General features: G+C 43.3%; 3 protein-coding genes across 5 annotated transcripts in view; all 3 read right to left on the bottom strand.

Moving 5' to 3' along the window:
* The window catches only part of retreg2 (reticulophagy regulator family member 2), a 10719-nt gene extending 5716 nt beyond the window's left edge, over positions 1–5003 (bottom strand). The window contains exons 1-7 of one of the 2 annotated variants that reach the window (XM_019878528.1): positions 4509–5003; positions 3923–4026; positions 1490–1520; positions 1131–1260; positions 806–890; positions 557–694; positions 357–445 (exon numbers count right to left, since the gene is read on the bottom strand). In XM_019878528.1, coding sequence (XP_019734087.1) covers positions 357–445; positions 557–694; positions 806–890; positions 1131–1260; positions 1490–1520; positions 3923–4026; positions 4509–4762 — 831 coding nt within the window. In that variant the 5' untranslated portion in view covers positions 4763–5003. The remainder of the gene's footprint in view (positions 1–356; positions 446–556; positions 695–805; positions 891–1130; positions 1261–1489; positions 1521–3922; positions 4027–4508) is intronic. The other variant, XM_019878530.1, reaches the window with a different exon arrangement.
* A 1512-nt stretch (positions 5004–6515) lies between these two features.
* On the bottom strand, positions 6516–11201 carry prkag3a (protein kinase, AMP-activated, gamma 3a non-catalytic subunit). Of its 2 annotated transcripts, none has more exons than XM_019878513.1 (13): positions 10945–11201; positions 10798–10834; positions 10622–10716; positions 10444–10525; positions 10314–10354; positions 8818–8863; positions 8600–8654; positions 8364–8490; positions 8105–8270; positions 7888–7925; positions 7638–7784; positions 7377–7560; positions 6516–6804 (listed from the first exon to the last, which is right to left on the bottom strand). In XM_019878513.1, the coding sequence occupies exons 1-12, from the start codon at positions 10960–10962 to the stop codon at positions 7444–7446; spliced, it is 969 nt and encodes a 322-aa protein (XP_019734072.1). In that variant the 5' UTR covers positions 10963–11201; the 3' UTR covers positions 6516–6804; positions 7377–7443. The 2 variants fall into 2 exon arrangements, with proteins under 2 accessions (XP_019734072.1, XP_019734071.1); XM_019878512.1 differs by having other exon boundaries at positions 10314–10372; positions 10945–11200.
* Positions 11202–11663: 462 nt separating this feature from the next.
* On the bottom strand, positions 11664–19718 carry cnppd1 (cyclin Pas1/PHO80 domain containing 1). Its single transcript, XM_019878511.1, has 8 exons — positions 19525–19718; positions 19003–19105; positions 17145–17226; positions 16935–17055; positions 15812–15940; positions 15672–15733; positions 15475–15592; positions 11664–13128 (listed from the first exon to the last, which is right to left on the bottom strand). The coding sequence occupies exons 1-8, from the start codon at positions 19585–19587 to the stop codon at positions 12544–12546; spliced, it is 1263 nt and encodes a 420-aa protein (XP_019734070.1). The 5' UTR covers positions 19588–19718; the 3' UTR covers positions 11664–12543.
* Positions 19719–20303: the final 585 nt, after the last annotated feature.

Below are 20303 nucleotides of genomic sequence, written 5' to 3'. Positions count from 1 at the left end.
ACACACACACACACACACACACACACACACAGGTACATAAATAAATGTTTTGAAAGTTGCTTTATGGAAAAATTCTCGCTACCAATGGCAACAGAGTAGCTCTACCACAGTGGTCAAGGTAGCAAAAGCTACGCTCTAGCAGAATGAGACAAAACCACACTCTCAAAGGGGAGTAATTTGAAGCAGTGCGTGACAAGTGGATGTTAAGTCTCTTGGAGGGGTCGTCTTTGAATCCCCATTTGATGATATGTTCCTTTCACTCAGACTAAATAGAAGGGAAAAGCAAACTTGGATGGGCCACAGGAAGGGCTACAGACATGACATGGTTATTGCATCGAGTTCACGGAGGGCCATACCGTTGGGGCAAAACAGGAGAGCTCCTCCTCACTTTCACTCTCAGTTTCAGCTCTGGGCTCGTCGCCCTCCTCTACCTCCTTCTTCACCTCTGGGTAGACAAGTGTTTTGAAAGGTCAATTTTGGGACATAGAACTGCCACAAACAAGAGCCGCACAGCGTGACAGATTTGTAGAGACTGTTTCTAACGGATGACGCTCACTCCTCTTGTCATGCTTGCGACGCTCCGTTTCTCCCTTCATGCTGTAGTCCAGCTTCATGAGGATGGGCTCCAGCCCAGTGTACATCCTTTGGATCAGTTCGTGGTACACCACCAGTGGCCACAGAATTACACTAAGACCTGAAGGAATTCAAAGCGAGGGAAATTAGTGCTGCAATGCAGGTCCAATGAATAAAACAATTGTTCATGTCATTAAACATTGAATGGAATCGCAAAGTACACGTGACTCACCTATAATATAAGAGATCATGATTCCTGGAACGTAATGGCCGACAACCGCGAGCGCAAAGCAGCCGATGCACATCATTGCACAGAACTGGGAAAAAACATTTATTCAATAAAACTAAATCACATTATCAGTGATCGTGTCTTCAAGCTGCAAAGGGTAGACAGCAGTGAAAGAGCAACAGCTCCGCAGGTGCACGGCATGTCTGTCACCTCACAGAGGATAAAAGCCATACGAAACTATGAGTGTTAGTTATTACAAAACCAAAAAAAAAAAAAAACCCCACCTACGGTCCATTCCAACGATAGCAATACCCATAGTGTGTTTTACCTTGCCGTGATTCTGTCGTTTGTACTGCAGTGTCTCGTGCAGGACCAGACAACACGTCAAGTAACTTTCCGCCAGGTGGTGACTGAGCTCAGGAACGCTGAGCAGACGCTGCTTTGTGCTCATCGATTCACTGCACGCATGCATGCACGCACACACGCACGCACACACACACACACACACAAAAACGTAACAGTGAGAGGGAGACAAAATTTCCCTCCGGGTGGTGCTTAAAATGCATTCTCATATTCCATGTTCATGTTGCAACAGATAATACAAGAACACGAACACACACAAACACACGCGCGCACACACACACACACAGATAATGAGGGGTACAAAATGATTTCCACTCCACATACCTCTGAATGGGGGAAACCTCTACCCGTGGAACTGGAGGAGACAGGAAAAACACAAGGTTAGATTTGAACATGTTGAAATTGCGATCAATACAATATACCGGTACTGTACAGCAACGGCAATCAATACACCAAAATAGTAACACATTGTATTCAGAATGAACCTTTAGGAAACTTTGTATCAGTAGATTGTACAGCTCTACCTTATCAATTATAGGGTGAGTGTAAACATGGGAATGCTTGGTTCATGAAGGGCATTCAATGAACGGCATTAAAATACAGGATGTATGCAGACGAGTGGAGTAAAGATTCAGCTATTACGTTGACGTATCAGTTTTATTCCTATCATCCAACTACAACGACCTGTCCTCATTAAGTTAGCCTTCAGGTGGAATTTATGGATCAAAGATCAATTTCTCAGGTAAGACTTCATATCTGTGTGTGTGTGTGTGTGTGTGTGTGTGTGTGTGTGTGTGTGTGTGTGTGTGTGTGTGTGTGTGCATGTGTGTGCATGCGTGTGTTTTTGTAAGCAGTTTCAATGATAAAGATGTTTAAACGTTACTCGATCCAGCTGATCTGTCTGTGACTTCTTCGCCTCACACCGGCAAACAAGAAAACAGCATGGTGGATGGCAGAAGCTAAACTAAGCTTATCAAGCCACCATTATGTCCCAACACTTGCCTTTTGCAATGACGACAAATGTTCCAAATAAGCCACTTGCTATTTCGCCAACAACTCACTAAGGCTCCATATGGGATTTTACACGACGGCAATGCCGACCGTCCAGTGTTCGCAGTGTAGCCCTGCTAGAGCAGCAAACTGATACATAAAAATAAATTCTGTAGATTCACTGAAGAATAGTTGGTCACACTGGACCCTTTACTAAACATTAGTGCACTGTTTGTTTATTGCAATGAGAGTAGGAGCAGATTCAACCACTGTTCATTAAACATGCAGATATGTTGGTTGCACGTTATTTTAGATATTAATGTTGTATTTATTCCTTGGTTGAAGGAAAAAAAACTGCAGAAGAAGCAGGTAAGCCTACTGTTAATTCAACCTGAAAAGATGTTGGTTGCACTTTTCAATTCAATGATTATTATACTCAAACTAAGGGTGAATGCATTTGCCATTCCTTTTTGTTTAGTTTCTATCTCCATAATTAGCATTATTTTACCTGATACGCGAACAAAAAACAACAGTAATCTAGGAAACTTCCCCTGCACTTTCCAATAAGCAGGTGTTTCACAGTCACACCGGTTGAATTTTTGGCTAAAAGTAGGGGCTGGACTCACTGCAAAAATCCTGATTTGTACTTCCGATTGGATTTGTACCATAATATGACAGATTTAAAGGTGGTTGAGGGGGAGGGTGGTGAAATTAATAAAATTTGCCCTAAATAGTAAATAAAGAAAACTTATATTGCGCTTTACCTACACCATACAGTGGCTTAAGAGTTTTACAAAGCCCGACATTCAACTTGATAACTTATTAATGCAATCAGCAGACGCAATGCTGCCACATTGTTCTAACGACGTAATATCCATCCATTTTCCAATCCGCTTATCCTCACAAGAGTCACGGGGTGTGCTGTAGCCTATCCCAGCCGTCTTCGGGCAGTAGGCGGGGGACACCCTGAACCGGTTGCCAGCCAATCGCAGGGCACACACAGACGAACAACCATCCATGCTCACACTCACACCGAGGGACAATTTTGAGTGTTCATTCACCTTGCCATGCATGTTTTTGGAATGTGGGAGGAAACCGGAGTACCCGGAGAAAATCCACGCAGGCCCGAGGGCAACATGCAAACTCCACACAGGGAGGCCGGAGCTGGAATTGAACCCGGTACCTCTGCACTGTGAGGTCGACGTGCTAAGTAACCACTGGATGAGGATGAGGAGAGAGGAGCATCGCCGCGGAGTGTAACTGAGAGTCGCCGTTTGGAATTGAAAAGGATTTATATGGGACAGGAGAAGTGAACCAATCTTTTTTCGTCCATGGCCGCGACACCTTCTTGTTTACTTTCAAACTTAGCTTTTAGCAGACGTGTGCACATTTTGAGCATGACGTCTCTGATCCACTGATGAAAGGACACTTTCTCTCCTCTTTCATCTACAACTGCTTTAATCAACAAAGCGTATGCAGGATAAGTGGTAAAGATTGCATGACTGTCCGTGTTTTATGTCATGTGTTGTGTTATATTATTTTGTTATTTTATGTCTTTGGCATCCAAATATCGACTTTGATTGTGACTTTACAGCTGCAGCAGCTGGACACTTTGCATTGGAATGAAACTTTTCCATACATCGTGTATTACCAATACGCTGTGGTAACATGTTTTCCCACATTCACGGGGATTAACTGGAGTAGCAAAAGTGGATAAGAAACTGCTCAATTTTGAGGATAACATTCAGAAACATGAATGCTTCTTACTAGTCATAGTGAGCAACTTGGGCTTCCATCTCTCCAGCAGCATCAGCCCCAGAAGGGACACACTCAACAGGAATAGCGGGCGCAGGGAAGTGTACGACAGGAGCCTGTGAAATGCACACAATGAGCACATTAGCAACTTGTGTGCCTCATTGCAAACCTGGCATGAATGACAACACACACAGAGCACCTCTTCCATGTATTTTTTTACAAAGGTATGCTCAGCATCTCGCCTGGTTGCTCAGTGCCATTTCACCAACCTATCAGTGACAGCTGATATTTGACAAGGCCCACTCATCAAGTTGAACGCCTTTAAAAACAGCCGAACTGAGAGTATCAGCACAAATATACTTAGTTGATTTCATTGGCGCACTCGTGTAGAAGCAGTTCAACTACTGTCACACTTGTAACGCGGCGGTGTCGACACTTCCAACGAAGCCGTGCTAGCATTCGGCTAAAGGTGGGATTAACCGTTTTATCCTGCCATTCACATCCTGACTGACGTTGAGCTCGCACATCTCTGCAACATTCACGAGCTGCCAGCGAAGTGACAGTCAACACTTCTTGAAGTGCCTCGACGAGGCCTTACCAGAATAACGTGTTTAGCGTGAGCGCGACCGATATGCTGTACAGCGGCCTCTCCCACACCAGCAGCCGCTGAAGCCACAGCAGAGCAGGCTCGTACGGCGACAGCCAGTCTTGAAGGCGCTCCCGCAGTCGCTCGAGCTCCGGGTTCCCGTCGCCGCAAGTGTGCTCCGACGTGCCGGCGGGAAACAGGGCCTCCAGGGCCACCAAAGAGGATGTAACGGAGGGGCGTCTTGGTGACTCTTCGGAGCTCGCCATGTTTCTTTGCGCCACTTTGTTGTGTTGTTTTGGCGATCACTGAGTGTATGGCGAGATCAGGGTCAAGTAAAATATTCCAAAGAAATACATCCCCCCGCTGAGACTTTCAAAATAAAATAAACAAATAAATAACCAGGCTCTCGAGACTATAAAGTCTCGAGTTACACAATCAAAATGGGGACAGCTAACATCTTGTCGGTGTTGTTTTCTTCATCAAAACGCGAGAAAAAAACAAAACAAAAATAACAAACAAAATACGACGACTCATATCAAACATTTCCGGTTAAACGCTTGGGTTGCGGACCGAGGGGGACGAGTCACGCGTCATAAAAAGGTCACGTGTTTCCTTGTTTACTCTATGGCAGTGGTTCTTAACCTTTTTAGAGGTACCGAACCGAACCAGTTAATATGCACATTCACCGAACCCTTCATGAGTAATAAATAAATAAATAATTAAAAATACATTCAAGATATAAAAAACGCATTTATTAAAAACAGAAAAAAGTAAATAAAATTTCAAGAAATACCGATAAGTATACTTTTTTATTGTAAGACGTATATCACGATAGTCGCACATTGACTACTAAGCGAACTAAATTTCCCACAGCACTGATTGGACAATGTCATGTGATCATCTGCAGCCAGTGATGGCCAAGCGGGCGTGTCATAACTAATTAACATTTTGAGTTGCGTGTGTCTCTCCCTCCATTGCAAAGGCTCCTTCGAACCTCTGAGACCCTTTCACCGAACCCCTGGGGTTCGACCGAACCCAAGAACCACTGCTCTATGGATAAACCCAAGTCTACCACCTTATGGATGAAGATATTACTGCAATAATGATCTTCGATTTCATGTGGCATACTCGCTATCTATTCTCTTCAATGGAGGACGTCTTCGGTTCACGATGGGGCTTCATTCCAACAGCAGCGACGAATTCGTCATAGGAATGTCTTGTTAACCGAACGTAACCCACGCTAACGTGAATAAAGTCATAATTAGAGTAGCTATTCCTACGAACTTATTTGTAGGGCATAAATATGAAACACCAGCAGTGAGCGGTACGGCACATGAAAGCGTTCTGTGTTGGCCAGCGATGGCTCCAGGATTTTTTTTCCTCTAGTAGTCACTAGAGGAAAAAAAGTCCCCGAGCCATCGGTCAAGTCCCCCTCGTTACTTCCACTACGCGAGGGATGGGGTGGGGGCTGAGAAAGTAATTTAAAAATATATTTTAGAATGTCAAATAAAATGTTGGAGGGGCTTAACTGGGGCTATACATATTTCTGATGGGGCCATAACTCCTCCTGACACGGGTGTACTGCCGTCCCTGCTGCTAGACAAATTACTGTCAAAAGCACTGAAATGATCACTCCTTTCATTTCGTCTATGCAAAGATTAGTTTTCTCCAATCATTCTTCGTGTGCTGCCATCATAATACAATCTGCCGTGGGCTTTCAAAATCCATAGAGCAGGCCGATGTAAATTCAACAATATGTGTACAGTATTAACAATGTGACTAGTTCTTGAAACAGATTCCAAATTCACCTTAGGGGTCCAGCTTGCTAGCCCCCGTTGACAGCAGCATTTTTTCATCCTCTGATTGGTTGGTGAGAGCAGGCCAAGTTTGACAAACAAACCACGTGTCCCTCTTTGTTCCGGAGGATGATGTATTCTTATCCCGCATATCATTCATAATAAATGACATAAAATGAATATTAATCCACACACTATGAGATTTTATACCCATCAAATCAACTGAAATGGTCAAAGAAAATATTTTATTACAAACTGTACAGTAATCCTCAAGCATCACAACAATGGATTTAATACAAAAAATGAGCAACGCATTATAAAAATATTGATCAAATGGATCACATGTAGACAAAAGAAGACTGCAGTAGAGACCTTGGAAAACAGAAGAATGTGGTCGAGCCTGTGAGGTCAGCGCAGAGCGCACTCATCCGCTCCAGTTGCCTTAACACAGCATGAATGTCTGTATAGAAAAAGCAGCACAGCAGTTTGTCACCTCACCCACACTGTGATTTCTGAAAGACATCGGAATGTTCAGAATTACATATCCAGACACATTTTCCATGATGAATGTCAGGGAGCAGGTATGAAGCTTATCTGAGGAGCTGACATGATCTGTGGGCATGTAACGATAACAGCGACATTGTAATATAGACATAGTCATTTTATGATCTTAAAAGAGGCACATCTCGGTTAAAAAACATTCCTTTTCGTCCCGCTTCAGCCGAACACATCGTGAACTACAGTACATAGAGCATGATACTTTGAGCGGCTGAGCCAACAGGAACACATGATACTAGATCGGGCTAGCTCATTTATTTGTCACTGCTATTATTACGTAAATATTGTGACATTTCATGAGATTATCTATTTATTTTACATCATGAGTATCGTGAGCTTTTTTATATCACCAACCTCCCCACAATATCGTGACAATTATTGTATTGTGCTGTTCTTATCGTGATCTTTTTGTATTGTGACGTTTGGATATCGTTACATCCCTAATAATAGGAGAGTTCTAGCCACTAGAATATTACAACAGAAGGTGGTTATTTCGGGTGGTAGGATGAGAGGGTGCAGAGATTACCTGACTGGGAAGTCAGCAGCAGATGAAGCCTACACAAACAGTAATGGGGGGCATTTGCCACTTTCTGCTAGGACAAAAGGGCCTCAATACCGGCTGGTGTTAAGACCATAGCCTGAAGCAGGTCTGAGAGTGAGATGATGCCCTTCAGCATGTCAGCTCTGTCCACGAGCACCAACCGGTGGACCTGCGATGCACAGAAAAAGAACACAAACAACATGTAAATATTCTGACGTATTTCATGCTGTGGACCGACACACCCACCTCAGCTGCGACAATGCGGTCTATGATGGTCTCCAAGGTTTCATCTGGATAGCACTTGATCACACCCTCCATGAAACATGTGCGCCTATCGAGAGCCTCGAGCATTGTCACATCCAGATTGTTGTATGTCTTCTGGGCTGCAAGATTCTGCCACCGAGGGCGTGCCAACATGCAGTGCACAATCAGAGTGCAACAGAAAGGAGCAGAAGACAATTGTTTTTCGGGAATGAAACATCTCCGAAGTACTTACAATGACATCGAATCGTGAGTAGAGTGCCACAACTTTGCCTGGTTGGAAAAAAAAATACACCATGGGAAGAAATCTGTGGAGTTGGGTGCCTTGCTATGTATGCAGAGGTTTCAATCTTTCAAACGCTCTCAGCCACTGTTGCAGCATATGACATTATATTACTAGATAGCACTTGATTAGTGATCAAGTGCTATCCAGATGAAAAAAAAAAGCATACCCTTTTCATCAACCACCGGAAGCGCTGACACCCTCCTGTCCACAAATATGTCAAGAGCATCGAAAAGCGTTGCTGTTTGCTGAACTGTGGCAATGTTCCTGAAAGTTCCAATTCCCATCTCTTGGATCTGCCTCCGAATGAAAGCAGGCTTTGGAACCTTTTCTCCCTGCAGGGGAACACAGTTCCATTCAATCGCACGGGACAAATCATTCATCCAGATCTGTCAGATTCTTTGATTAATGATGAAATGCTTGCTCACAAATATATGGAGGAATTTAAGAATTCTCTTGTGTGTAAGAATGTGCAGGACATTCCCAGATGTTGGCTCAATGATGGGCAGTCTGTGGATCTTGTGTTTGAGTAAGGAATAGATGGCATCAAAGAGACTTGCAGAAGAGAAAAGAGTGTGTGGGCACGTGCAAAGTCCAAAGTGCAAAGCAAGATGCCTTCAAATGTAAAGTTTGAACGAGCCCAAGGTGATTGCCGTGTTCTCACCTGGCATCTGGTGAAATACTAATCAGAAATGGACAGGAACACTTTAAATAGACATCTAAACAAGAGGAGGCAAAAGCAATCTCAGCAAATTTACGAACTTGCGCACACACAAAATGGTGAATGGACACTTTTATGGTAAATATAGAGCATCAGTCTCTGGTTGGATGTGTTGTGGTTGTTTATCACAGACGTCGGTTATTAGTACTAAAATGACTAACCTCTCCATGTCTCAATCTTGTGGTTCTCCAGCTCATACATCTGCACCTTGTAGGAGGAACCACAATCTTATGGAATCATAGTAGATCGTCCATTATTCGCCAATCAGTCATTTAATGGCATGACTAACCATTACACTCCCCTCAATAATTACATTCCAAAAGTGAGGCGAATTCCTAGACTGAAAAGTTATGTATGTATGATGTGAATACCTCCAAATAAAAGCCAGAATATTTATCCTGATGTTACATCCTGTGGCGGCACAGTGGACGATTGGTTAGCATGTCCGCCTCACAGTGCAAAGGTGCAGGGTTCCGGCTGTGGCCTTCCTGTGTGGAGATTGCATGTTCTTCCCATGCCTGCGTGGGTTTTGTCCGGGTATTCCGGTTTGCTCCCACATTCCAAAAACAGGCATGGCAGGTTGATGGAACACTGTAATTTGTCACTTGGTGTGATTGTAAGTGCGGATGGTTGTTTGTCTGCGTGCCCTGCGATTGACTGGCAACCAGTACAGGGGTGTCCCACGCCTCGTACCCAAAGACAACTGGGATAGGCTCCAGCATGCCCCGTGACGTTACATCATTTTCAAGTCAAACTCAAATGTTTTCAGACTATACAGCAAAATGAAAGGAATTGCTCCCACGGTTGCAATACTTTTGGAGGGGAATGCATACTATTGCTCTGCACCAGGGGCCCCCAACCTTTTTTGCCCCACGGACCGGTTTATGTCAAACAATATTTTCAGGGACCGGCATTTAAGGTGTGGTGGAAATAATACAAGAAATTAATATGATATGAGCTCCATGAAAACTGTGGCGTTTTCGAAATATAATAATAAACACAAGGAGCGTCTAATCTGGCCGCAACACTCCGATCGCTATGGCAATGTTTAATGCCTTCAAAATACGATAAAAGTGCATGAAAATGACGACTCACCACAGCACCGAGCTTGATTTTCTGCAATCAGACGGTCCCATCTCGGGGTAAAAGGAGACAATGACACCTCAAGTGTGTGGTTTATGTCCAGTCTACTTTGTAATTTTGTTTTCGTCGCCGTTGCTGCAGAAACCCCCCGCCTCACACAGGTAGGGTGTCGGAAATAGCAACAGTGCTATTGTGGCGATCTCAGAGAATTCAGCCATAACTTTAATCCAGTTGTCTCGAACGTACTTTTAAGGCCGCCGTGATTTGCGATCTCCAGCAGTTTTTTTACTCGTTTTGCGAGCTTCTGCGTTTTGTTTTGAAGTAGTCGGTCACGTGATGGAGAAGCGTGGCTTGACGTGTGTCAAGCGTGACACAGACGGATGTAACGGAGAATCCGGTAGTTTTTCAAAATAAAACATCTTTCGTATTCCGAAATAAAACTGAATTAAGGCAAGTTCTTTCTGTGCGGCCCGGTACCAAATGCCCGGCGGACCGGTACCGGTCCGCGGACCGGCGGTTGGGGACCCCTGCTCTACACTACTAAGAGAGTTAAAGTCATTATTTCTAATCTTACCAAAGGGGATTTGTAGTAACAATGAATGATGTTGATGAAATCTGTAATAGTCAGCATACCTGTGAGTGAATAGAACACATTTCTCTTTTTTTGCAATTCAAGTTTATTTATGCAATTTCGACCACCTTACCCACAAATCTCTTCAGCTCGCTGTCCCATAAAGGTGCAGCCCTCAAGCTGTTTGCCACCAGTGCAAAAAAGGCCTTTTGCACCTTGAAGGAAAAACACAAATTAGGGTCTCAGTTGATATGCTGCCATTTTTTGGTGCACATGACCAAATAGATGAACAAGGCCGAGAGAGTACTTACTTTAAGCTTGGTATCAAATATGACCAATTTACAACTTGTTGGAATGGCATCATAGCAACAGTGACTCTTCATAAAATCCATGTAGACGGTGGCCTCTAAATGGTACATGCATACAATCCATCTTATTTTTGCATCGTAAAAAATGTGGCAACAAACTACAAGTATCGCAGTCTGACCATCTTTCTGTATTCCTTTCTTTGTTTGGACCGAAACCTGAAAACACCCGGCGACATGAGACAATCTCGGCGTGACGTTGTCAAAATGAGTAGAAAGCTCCTCAACGCACAAAACAACACCACAATCATATTGACAATGTTGTCTACCTGTAAGGAAGCCTCCATAATTCCGCTGCGTCCATCAAAAAACGTTTTAGGAACCAATAAAATACACGGCGTCCCCTCCCCTTAAGTCCTCGCTCTTTCCCAGGAAGAGGTTGGTACTATTTTGGGTCTTGTGCAGTGGTGTCAAGCTCATGGCACTCGCACAGAGGTGGTGTGTGTGTGTGTGTGTAGGGGGGGGGGGTGTCCACACCAGACAAATGTTCCCCGTCCTCAAATAATTCCTAAAATAATATAGTATGTGCCAAAACAAATATAAGTGTGGGTACAGCCGGATGCTCGACACTTTAGTACGCCCCCTTCCCAAAAGGTCGCCTATTTTCAATTTCTCAGTAATCACAGAAACACCTCTGCATTTTGATTACTCCAACTTCTTATTCCTATCATAATTTTTTTTCTAAAATTGAAGCTAAGACTTTCACAGGTTTGTACTGATTTTCTGCAACTATAGTCATAAAAAAATGTGAGCACATATATAATTTGCACTCAATTAGCCAAATTTGCAATTGTGACAGAAAATATTGATTTGACAGGCAAGTCAAAGCTTTCCTCATAAATTTGTTTGGGTGTACAGTACTCGTGTATATGTTTGGTGAGGATAAGTGATTCAGAGAATAAATGAATGGATGGAACATAAAAACATCAGAGATTTATGCCGAAGTGATTTTTTTATCTGTCTACAAGTTGATGCTGACAAAGAAATATGTAACTTCAAGAAAGTAATTCTTTATTAATTTAGCTCACTTACTTGACAATATTTCTGTTTTACATGGGTGTACAAAATTAAGGACATTGTGCTTCCAAGTATATCAAATTGTCAAAATAAAATGTCCTATCATATATTCCCGGGCACAACTTTGGCTTTGTCAGGAACACAATCTTAAAAACCTGCGCGTCAATCCTTTACCGTCCAAAAGATCAATATTTCAGTAACTGGTACGTCTAAAGTAAAATGTGCTGTTGCAACAGACACGTGACCAGGGAAGGTACACAGCAGCTAGATTGTTAGCATGCTAAATTAGGTGGCATTATGGAACAAAACACGCAAACAGCCCCAGGAAATAGGAAACTACTCAGTAGGAATTTATCATACTACCCTGTCGTGGGAAGATGTTCATTGCTTCAGCAGGAGGTGTTGAATTATGATCATCATTTCCATTTAAAAAGAGTTGCAGCATGATGTGTATGAACATGACCTGTTTGACCTTCCCCCCAAAAAGCTGTAAGGGAAAAAAAAGGGTGATCAATATGACCATAAAGCTATTTACGTTTCTTCTTCTCACCAAGCACCATCGCTTAAACTCAACATACTCAAACCCTTCTCAAATGAGACCGTATCACTCAGAACACACGGATCAAGACCTCCCATCTTCAAACCAGTAACAGAAACCCTCAAACTTCTCTGAAAAGAAGTTAGGATTTCTGTGGTCAAATAAAGTGACTATACTGAGCATCTCATGTCTGAGATGTGTTTGTGCACCATATCGAGAATTACACAAGGTGGGGATAATTTGGAAAAAAAAAAAAAAAAGCAGTGCTGGTTTCTTTTGCCGAATGATGATCAGCAGTGGAGTCTGCAGTGTGCTAGCCGGTCAAGAGGAGAGCTTGTGTCTTGTCTTCAGGTAACAGAAACTTTGGATGACAAGGTCTCAGCTGCCCAAGCGAAAACACCTCGTGGTGAGAATTTTGACTCGCTTCAGCGCCTCCAATCAAGATGGAGGCCAACCATGATGTAAGACTGGTGAATATAGTGGAGGTGTTACTCAGCATGCTCTCAGAGGTCGAGAGGTTGCGACGACAGCCCGGACAAAAGGTGGAGGAAGTGCACCAGGTTTCAGGAGACTCCAATGGTGTTTCTAGCTGTACGGAGCCCACAGAGGTAAGCAGTGAACCCCACAGACACAACACTGATGCCTGCGGGGTGGTGTGAAGCGAAGCCGCTCCGAGCGCGTTGGTGTGACGGTTCAGACTCTCGTTGGACAGAGTGTTACAGGGGAGTGGCTGGGGTTGAGCGGGAGCATCAGGGTTTGGGAGTGTTGAAGTGACTTCGCCCGGGGGTGTCATCAGAGTCTGGCCACTTGGACAGAGACTGAGCTGGTGGAGCACAGTGCTTGAGGCAATGAGACCTGCCACACTAGTCAGATACAAAAAGCCAAGCATACAGGAAACCTAGGGGAAAACAAAAGAAAACATTGAATGGTTCAGGTGACAATTATAATTTTGGCGGGGATAACAAGCAGTACAATTTGGATCAATGTAAAAAGGAAAAACACATTAAATATTAAACCAGTTTTCAATTTCCCTCCGTTGATATATGTCACTTGAAATGTATGAGAAAAGATAAAGTCCAAAAAAGGTCTAAAATCAAAATTGAACCCTCGAATGTGCAGTGCAATAAATCCAGCGGAATCAAGGTCCCTGTCTATTTGACAGGGGGATGAATGGATGGATGGCTCCATACTACAGTGAAACTCCTCTACAACGAAATCATGTTTGCAGCAAGAAATTTTTCACAACAGGGGGTTTTTCACTGTAGCAAATTTGATCTCAGATGTAAGCACACACACACCCACACCCACACACACACACACAAACGTATGTGTACTCTATTTTTATTCCAATAGTGCATAAGTATGAGCACACACTTATTTGACACTTCATATTGTCAATGGAGAAAGAAAAAAAGGAAAAGAAATTGCGAAATTTACGATCACGATTCACTTTCACTTACATCAATTTCTTGGATAATGTCTTTTATTTTGCTTGCTCCGTCTTTCATTTTGATCCCTCTCTTCCAGCATCAGAGCTCTTCTTGTCTTAGCTGCTTGACATTCAAACGTCCGTTTTGTAGCCATTTTAGCAATGCAACGTCCATCCTCGTCTGAAACTAACAATAACAAATACTTCCTGGCATGCAATGAACTTTTAAGCCAGCCACGGGACGCTTCGTAGTCCTCGATGGCCATAGTTAGCTCTCGAAGGCTAAAAACCTTACGCTAACTGGAGCACTAATGAGAGAGAAGCGTTCCAGTTAGCGTAAGGTTTTTAGCCTTCGAGAGCTAACTATGGCCATCGAGGACTACGAAGCGTCCCGTGGGTGTTTTTAGCATGATAACAAGTAAAGCATTCGAGGAAACGTTCTTTTATTTTAATGTCCGTCAAGCCATAAGCAATTTACTCCGAGCAGCTGATCGGATGCTACGGATCTAGCTTCAGTATCTACACACATAGACAGTGAGGTCCCTCTTGGCCAATCGGAGGCCAGGATGATGCTCGGTAAGCCAATGGCAGAGCAGCTATGAGTATGTTGAGTCCAGGAAACTCGCAGCTGTGACCGAAATAAACATCATTCACTATGTAAACCAGTGTGGTGGTTGCTGCTGCCTTTTTTTGAACAAAGCAGTAGAGGTTGCTGTTGGATAAGACTTCATTGTAGTGAATGTCTTCGCGAGGCTCGAGCAGAGAAAATGATTTCGTATAACGCAACAGGGGGGTTTTCGTCATATGGGGGGCAGTAGAATGGGAATTGTGTTAATGCATGAAGATTTTTCCACATAAGGGGGTATTTTCGCCCATGTAGGTTTCGTTCTAGAGGAGTTTCACTGTAGTATGATACAACTAGACTACATGCAAAGCTGAGCTGTTTGTTAACTTGTTCTGGTTCACCAGCAAACAAACAGAACAAAAGACACAAACCATAATTTTTTTTCCACGCTAGTTTTATCACTGCTCTCCAGTCCTTCACATGACGGCGCAACGATCCTGCCAACGCGGCTGTGTATGTAACTGTTTGTGCTCTGTTGTCTGTATCTTGAGGCGCAGGCTGAATAACGTGTGCAACTGCATTTATGAGGCAGTCAATTTTCCCCAAACGTCTCTGTTATGTGGATCCACCACACACCACAAAACTGAGTGAGGTGGTGACTTATTGGACAAGACCAATACCGGTCCAGGGCCTAGCAAGCTAATGGCCCTTGTTCGCCCACGGACCGGGCCCAGGTTGTCTGGAACCTCGGCATTCAGTGCTTACGTAATGGGGCAGAGCCGACTAATGCCAGAAAGCCCAAGTACATACCTTGGGCTTGATTTTAGCCATCCCCCCCAAAATCTGGAAAAATGGTGAAAAGGACTTTTAACGCGATAGCGAAACAATTTTTGCACGAAATTGTTCTCAATCTTTACATGTTTTCAGCACGTATTAAACATATGCAAGAAAAGGTAGGTTGTGCAGGTTTTTTGTATTCAAAACACAGCTTGCGGCAATGCATTTGGTGCATGTATCAGTTTTTGTTCACAATTTATCTTAGTAACACTGTGATAATACTGAGAATTGTGACCATTTCTGTCACTGTCATTGTGATGTTAAATACTGCTTGCATTTCATCTTTGGCCTTTTCATTTTGTTTTTGTAATTCGAACAAGTGATCATAAACGACTTTTACAAGTTACAATCAAAAACATCTCCCCTGTGAATAAAGCCACTCACACTTGCAAGTCCTGTATGCTCCTGCTCACCTTGATAAAGTGCTGGTAGAGAGCTCCAAGTGTTTGGCTCCACACCGATTGCTCGAGCAGCACACAGAGGTCAGTGTAGGTAAACCAGCCTCGCGTCATCCCCTTACGCTCGGCAATGCTGTGAACGCAAAATGACTTGTTTCACATAAAACTCTTAATTTGCCAAGTAAGCATTTGAACTTTGAAGGTACACAGACCTGCTCTCGAGTTGGCTCAGTGTATCCAAGAACTCATTTGACCCAGTGAAGAGACTCCAATCCTGCAAAATTAGCACAAGGATAAGAACAAATAACAAGCAGGTACGGGCTACAGTACATCGGCAAACTCTGTAACTTACAATAGCGTTCAGGAAATTCATTTCCAGATTATTGACTGATTCGACATCCAGTTTTCCAGCTGCTCCCCACTCATCATTGAAGACCTCCTCTTCTTCTCCTTCATCGTACAAATACTTGCTGGCAACCATCTAACAAAGAGTGGCAGATAAATGCATTTGTCAACGCAATGAAGACACTCAGAATAAATGGAAATTTAAGGCATATTGTTTGTGCTGAGCAAAAATGTCCGGAGAATATACTTACTGGACATGTTAGGGAGAGTCCACCTTCCATTATATATTATTTGTGTACAGTATATATTCTGCATTCAAGTATATAGCGAAGCGAAAATGTAATCAAGGGTCCATAAACACATTCTTTCATATGATGGCTGCAGCACTTAGATGTGAGGAGATAAAGGAGAGCTCACAGCTTGTGGGCGCGCTACATTTCAAACATCCAGTGCAGTGTGAGTCTCTCTCACAATAAAACAGAATCCATAAATGGCCTTGGAGTGGAACATTTCGACCAGCTGATGCACATTATCAACGCAAGAAGCTGACGGGGCCATCAACCAGACAGTTGGGAAAAATGAACCACAGGAGACGGACAGATTGGAAAAGTGATGGGGCATTCGAGTCCCTGATCACATCTGTACTTTCATTCATTCATCTTCCGAACCGCTTGATCCTCACTAGGGTCGCGGGGGGTGCTGGAACCCATCCCAGCTGTCTTCGGGCAGTAGGCAGGGGACACCCTGAATCGGTTGCCAGCCAATCGCAGGGCACACAGAGACGAACAACCATCCACGCACACATTCACACCTAGGGACAATCCAGAGTGTTCAATCAGCCTACCATGCATGTTTTTGGAATGTGGGAGGAAACCGGAGCACCCGGAGAAAACCCACGCAGGCCCGGGGAGAACATGCAAACTCCACACAGGGAGGCCGGAGCTGGAATTGAACCCGGTACCTCTGCACTGTGAAGTCAACGTGCTAACCACTGGACTACCGGGCCGTCCTACATCTGTACTTATTCTAGGATAATCTAATCTGAATTTTTATTTCAATTTCACACGCACGCACACACAAAAAGAGTATACAGTACATATCTAAAATGACCCGCGACCACAGACACATACCATGGAGATGAGGAAGAGGTCAGAGGAGGAGATCTTTTGTAAGTATTCCGGGTTTCTATTTCGGAGCCTTTCAATGTAAACCAGCGCCAGCATCATGGCACACGGTGAAATACAAGCCTCCCTGGAGCAAAAACAATACAATTTCTGGTAATATGAAATTTGTTGCTTTCTTTGAAAATGCATAACAACTGTATAACACGTGTTGCATACCTGGAGACATGAACAGCGTATTTCTTGTGGAGTTTCCTTATTGGGCTTGGTGCAGATTTCCGGAAGAGTTCAACGGCAATGTCTGAAGGATATGACAGTCAATACTTGTGCAATTTATTACTCGTCCACGGTTTAAGACTGACAACAAACTATTATTTTACGCTACTTCCCAATTGTTAGGGAAATTGGGCTTTTGGGTGAAATTGCAGGATGACTCTACAATACTCAACTCAACTGTATTTATAGAGCACTTTCAAACAGCCATCACTGCATACAAAGTGCTGTACATGGAGCAATTCAACATATACAACAAACAGTAAAGCAAATTGGTAATAAAGACGGTAGAAAGCACCGAACAGCAAAACCAAGAACAAATCTAAGTCATGCTGAGTCAAATGCCAAAGAATACAAGTGGGTTTTGAGGCGAGATTTGAAAATGGGCAGCGAGGAGGCTTGCCGAATGTTCAGTGGGAGGTCATTGCAGAGAGAGGGACCAGCAACAGAAAAGGCTCGATCCCCTCTGAGCCTTAGTTTAGTTCTTGGTACTTCTAATAATGTCTGGTCCGCAGACCTGAGGCGCATGTGAACATAATTTGACCTTCTCTAAAGTTTTGAAGGCACATGTCCAGCTGTTCATTTTTTTTTTTTTTGACTCACTCTCCAAAAAATGTGGGTACCGTAATCATCAATATACCGTTTTAAGACTGAGGCGGCTGCAGAACAGGAGCCATGATAACAAGGAGTGTCGTTTTTGACAACATTCCTCATGTCTTGTTGAACTAGTGAGGATACTTTGCTAGTTATGCATTAGCTCTGAAATAGGTTACATGGTCAGTTATCATCATGTTGTTTCAATGAATAACTACCGTATTTTCATGACCATGAGGCACACATTAAAGTCTTGAATTTTCTCCAAAATGGACGGGGGACTTGATAATGCAACGTGCCTTGCGTATGCACTTAGTTCCAAAATCTGTGAATGCTGTTGTGTGACTTCGATGAGCGCTGCGCTTGACTGACTGATGTTGCTTATATAGAGGAAAGGCAGACGTAACTGAGGGCAGCATGCGCACGTTAAAGTGGGAAGGGTGGGCCTAAAACAGGACTCTAAAGGCCCACTCTTGGTAGGTGTACATAGTGCCAAACGTACATCGAGTAAAACAACATCCCGAAAATGGCACCTACGATACGTTTTCGAAGCACAGTTTAAACTGCAAGCTAATCGTTATGCGGATGACCATTCGAATTGAGCAGCCACGAGAGAATTCAAGATCAGCTCATCCATCCTGCTTGGTGCTTTTGTTTTATGAAACTGCGCCATCTATCCAACCAGGCAAGGACGACCGTGGCGCAGCGGACTACAAGGAAAAGCTGGCCAACAACTGCAGTAAAAATGTAACGTTCTGCGTTACATTAAATAAAGACACTTTCTTGTAGATTTTAATGCTTTATTCTGTCGCTATGCCAGCCTCACTTGACTTCCATTACCCACTGTTCTCCCAACCAATCCCCACATTTCTAAATACTCACTTGAACTACGACAAGTGATGATTTCAAAGTCAAATGATCAAAATATTCACCAATCTTCCAAATGATAGCAGTTTCTGAATCCGTGTTTAATTCCCTTTCCAACACTACCTATTCTTTGAACACTGACCCAGGAGTTCCTGACATACAGTAGAAGGGGTCAACTATTGGTGGCCGCGCCCCTTTTGCTGAAAACATCACTCCATTGACCAAATATTAGGTCAGCTTTGAGTTGTGCTGCCTTAAATTTCACCGCAAAGCCCAGTATCTCAAACGTTTGGTCAATAGCTCACGTGAAAGACAATAGATCCACGTTGTAAAAGTCAGTTACCTGTCATAGGAGAAGAGAGTACTTCAAGTGACACATCACGATCCAATCCATAATAAAGTCGCTTTCTCAGTCGTTCAGACAACCTTCGTTGTCCGGGTAGGAACTGCAAACAAAGCACGCTTCAGGTTACATAAAGCGTCATTATGTAGCTGTCACTTCATGACTTAATTGGCTTCACAATGCTGTTAGCAAATGTATGAAGACTACATTCATTATGGTAACCACTATTACCGAGTGTGCGTACTTGTGGTACATAACGCTCAGCGGCAGGCAAAAGACCAGAGTCCGCGAAAATACAGTCCAACGAATGGTTAACACTTGCAGGTTCTAGATAAACCTGTATACAATTAGGTCAGAGCCTGTTTAGCTGACACGGAAAACACTTTAGAGGCTAAGGTAACTTTTCTAAACGGATCCAGATGACACAAACATGAAAACATTCACCGACACTGAAGGAACAAGCTAATATAGCGCTTAGCTAGTTAGCTTCTCTTCCGGAGTTGAGGGAATAGGACAACCTACCGTAAACTCGCGGAAGTCCGAAAATTGGATAGCTGTATCGTTAAATAAAAAGTCGAAATCCATAGCTCTGTTTAGTAAAGTTTCAACATGTATCCAGGACGACGTTCGAAAGTCAACTGCTTGGCCTGGTGACCGGCCTCGCTCCACCAGAACCGCGAAAAGAAACACACCCCGCGTTGAACAGTGTGACGTCAGATACTCTTTGCAGCGGGTTTGTCTATAACTGACCAACAGGGGGCGCATAATACGATTTGGAGTAGACTCGTCTCCAATGAAATTTGCAAATCCTGGGAATGCGGAAGACAACATGCACACTCCACACAGCAAGGCAGGAAACCGCATCCCAATCCCCAGGCTCAGAACCTCCATGACGCTCGTGAAGTTTTTGATATTACATATATTTGACGAAAATACATATTCATCTAAGGTGAAATATTTTTGAATGAGTTATTAAGACTGTAACACTAAGAATTTAAAAGCACTGTGTAGTTTGTAGCGAGCATAAGGTCTGAAATGTAGCATAAAACGTACTGTTATACACTTATTTTATTGTGTGTGACTGGAAATGTAAACAAAATGCCAAACAAACGGGACCTCGAGCAGTACTGTACACGTGTACGACACTTGTTGAAATGTGTTTTTACAGCAAGAGCATCCCAGGCGCATTATCACAAAGCCTCAAACCCAGGGGCACAATGTATGGCTTTATTATTATGTCAATGAAAAACTTAATGAAACATTTCCACATCACCATTTTCAACATTTCCAGCATCCACAAA

This window comes from Hippocampus comes, unplaced genomic scaffold (genome assembly GCF_001891065.2).
Source record: "Hippocampus comes isolate QL1 unplaced genomic scaffold, H_comes_QL1_v1.1 scaffold345, whole genome shotgun sequence".
Lineage (NCBI taxonomy): Eukaryota > Metazoa > Chordata > Actinopteri > Syngnathiformes > Syngnathidae > Hippocampus > Hippocampus comes.
The sequence above is the reverse complement of the archived record's forward strand: the minus strand, read 5'-3'. Positions and strand labels throughout refer to the sequence as shown.

Excerpts from the sequence above, each read along its gene's own strand:
- prkag3a (XM_019878512.1), bottom strand. Across the intron at positions 8,864-10,313 it reads GTTACTACAAATCCCCTTTG|GTGCAGATGTATGAGCTGGA; the intron begins GTAAGATTAGAA and ends TCCTCCTACAAG. Across the intron at positions 7,785-7,887 it reads ACTCACGATTCGATGTCATT|AATCTTGCAGCCCAGAAGAC; the intron begins GTAAGTACTTCG and ends CCTCGGTGGCAG.
- cnppd1 (XM_019878511.1), bottom strand. The coding sequence starts at position 19,587 with ATGGATTTCGACTTTTTATTTAACGATACAGCTATCCAATTTTCGGAC. Across the intron at positions 19,106-19,524 it reads CGGACTTCCGCGAGTTTACG|TTCCTACCCGGACAACGAAG; the intron begins GTAGGTTGTCCT and ends CTTTGTTTGCAG. Across the intron at positions 15,734-15,811 it reads TGAATTTCCTGAACGCTATT|GATTGGAGTCTCTTCACTGG; the intron begins GTAAGTTACAGA and ends CTAATTTTGCAG.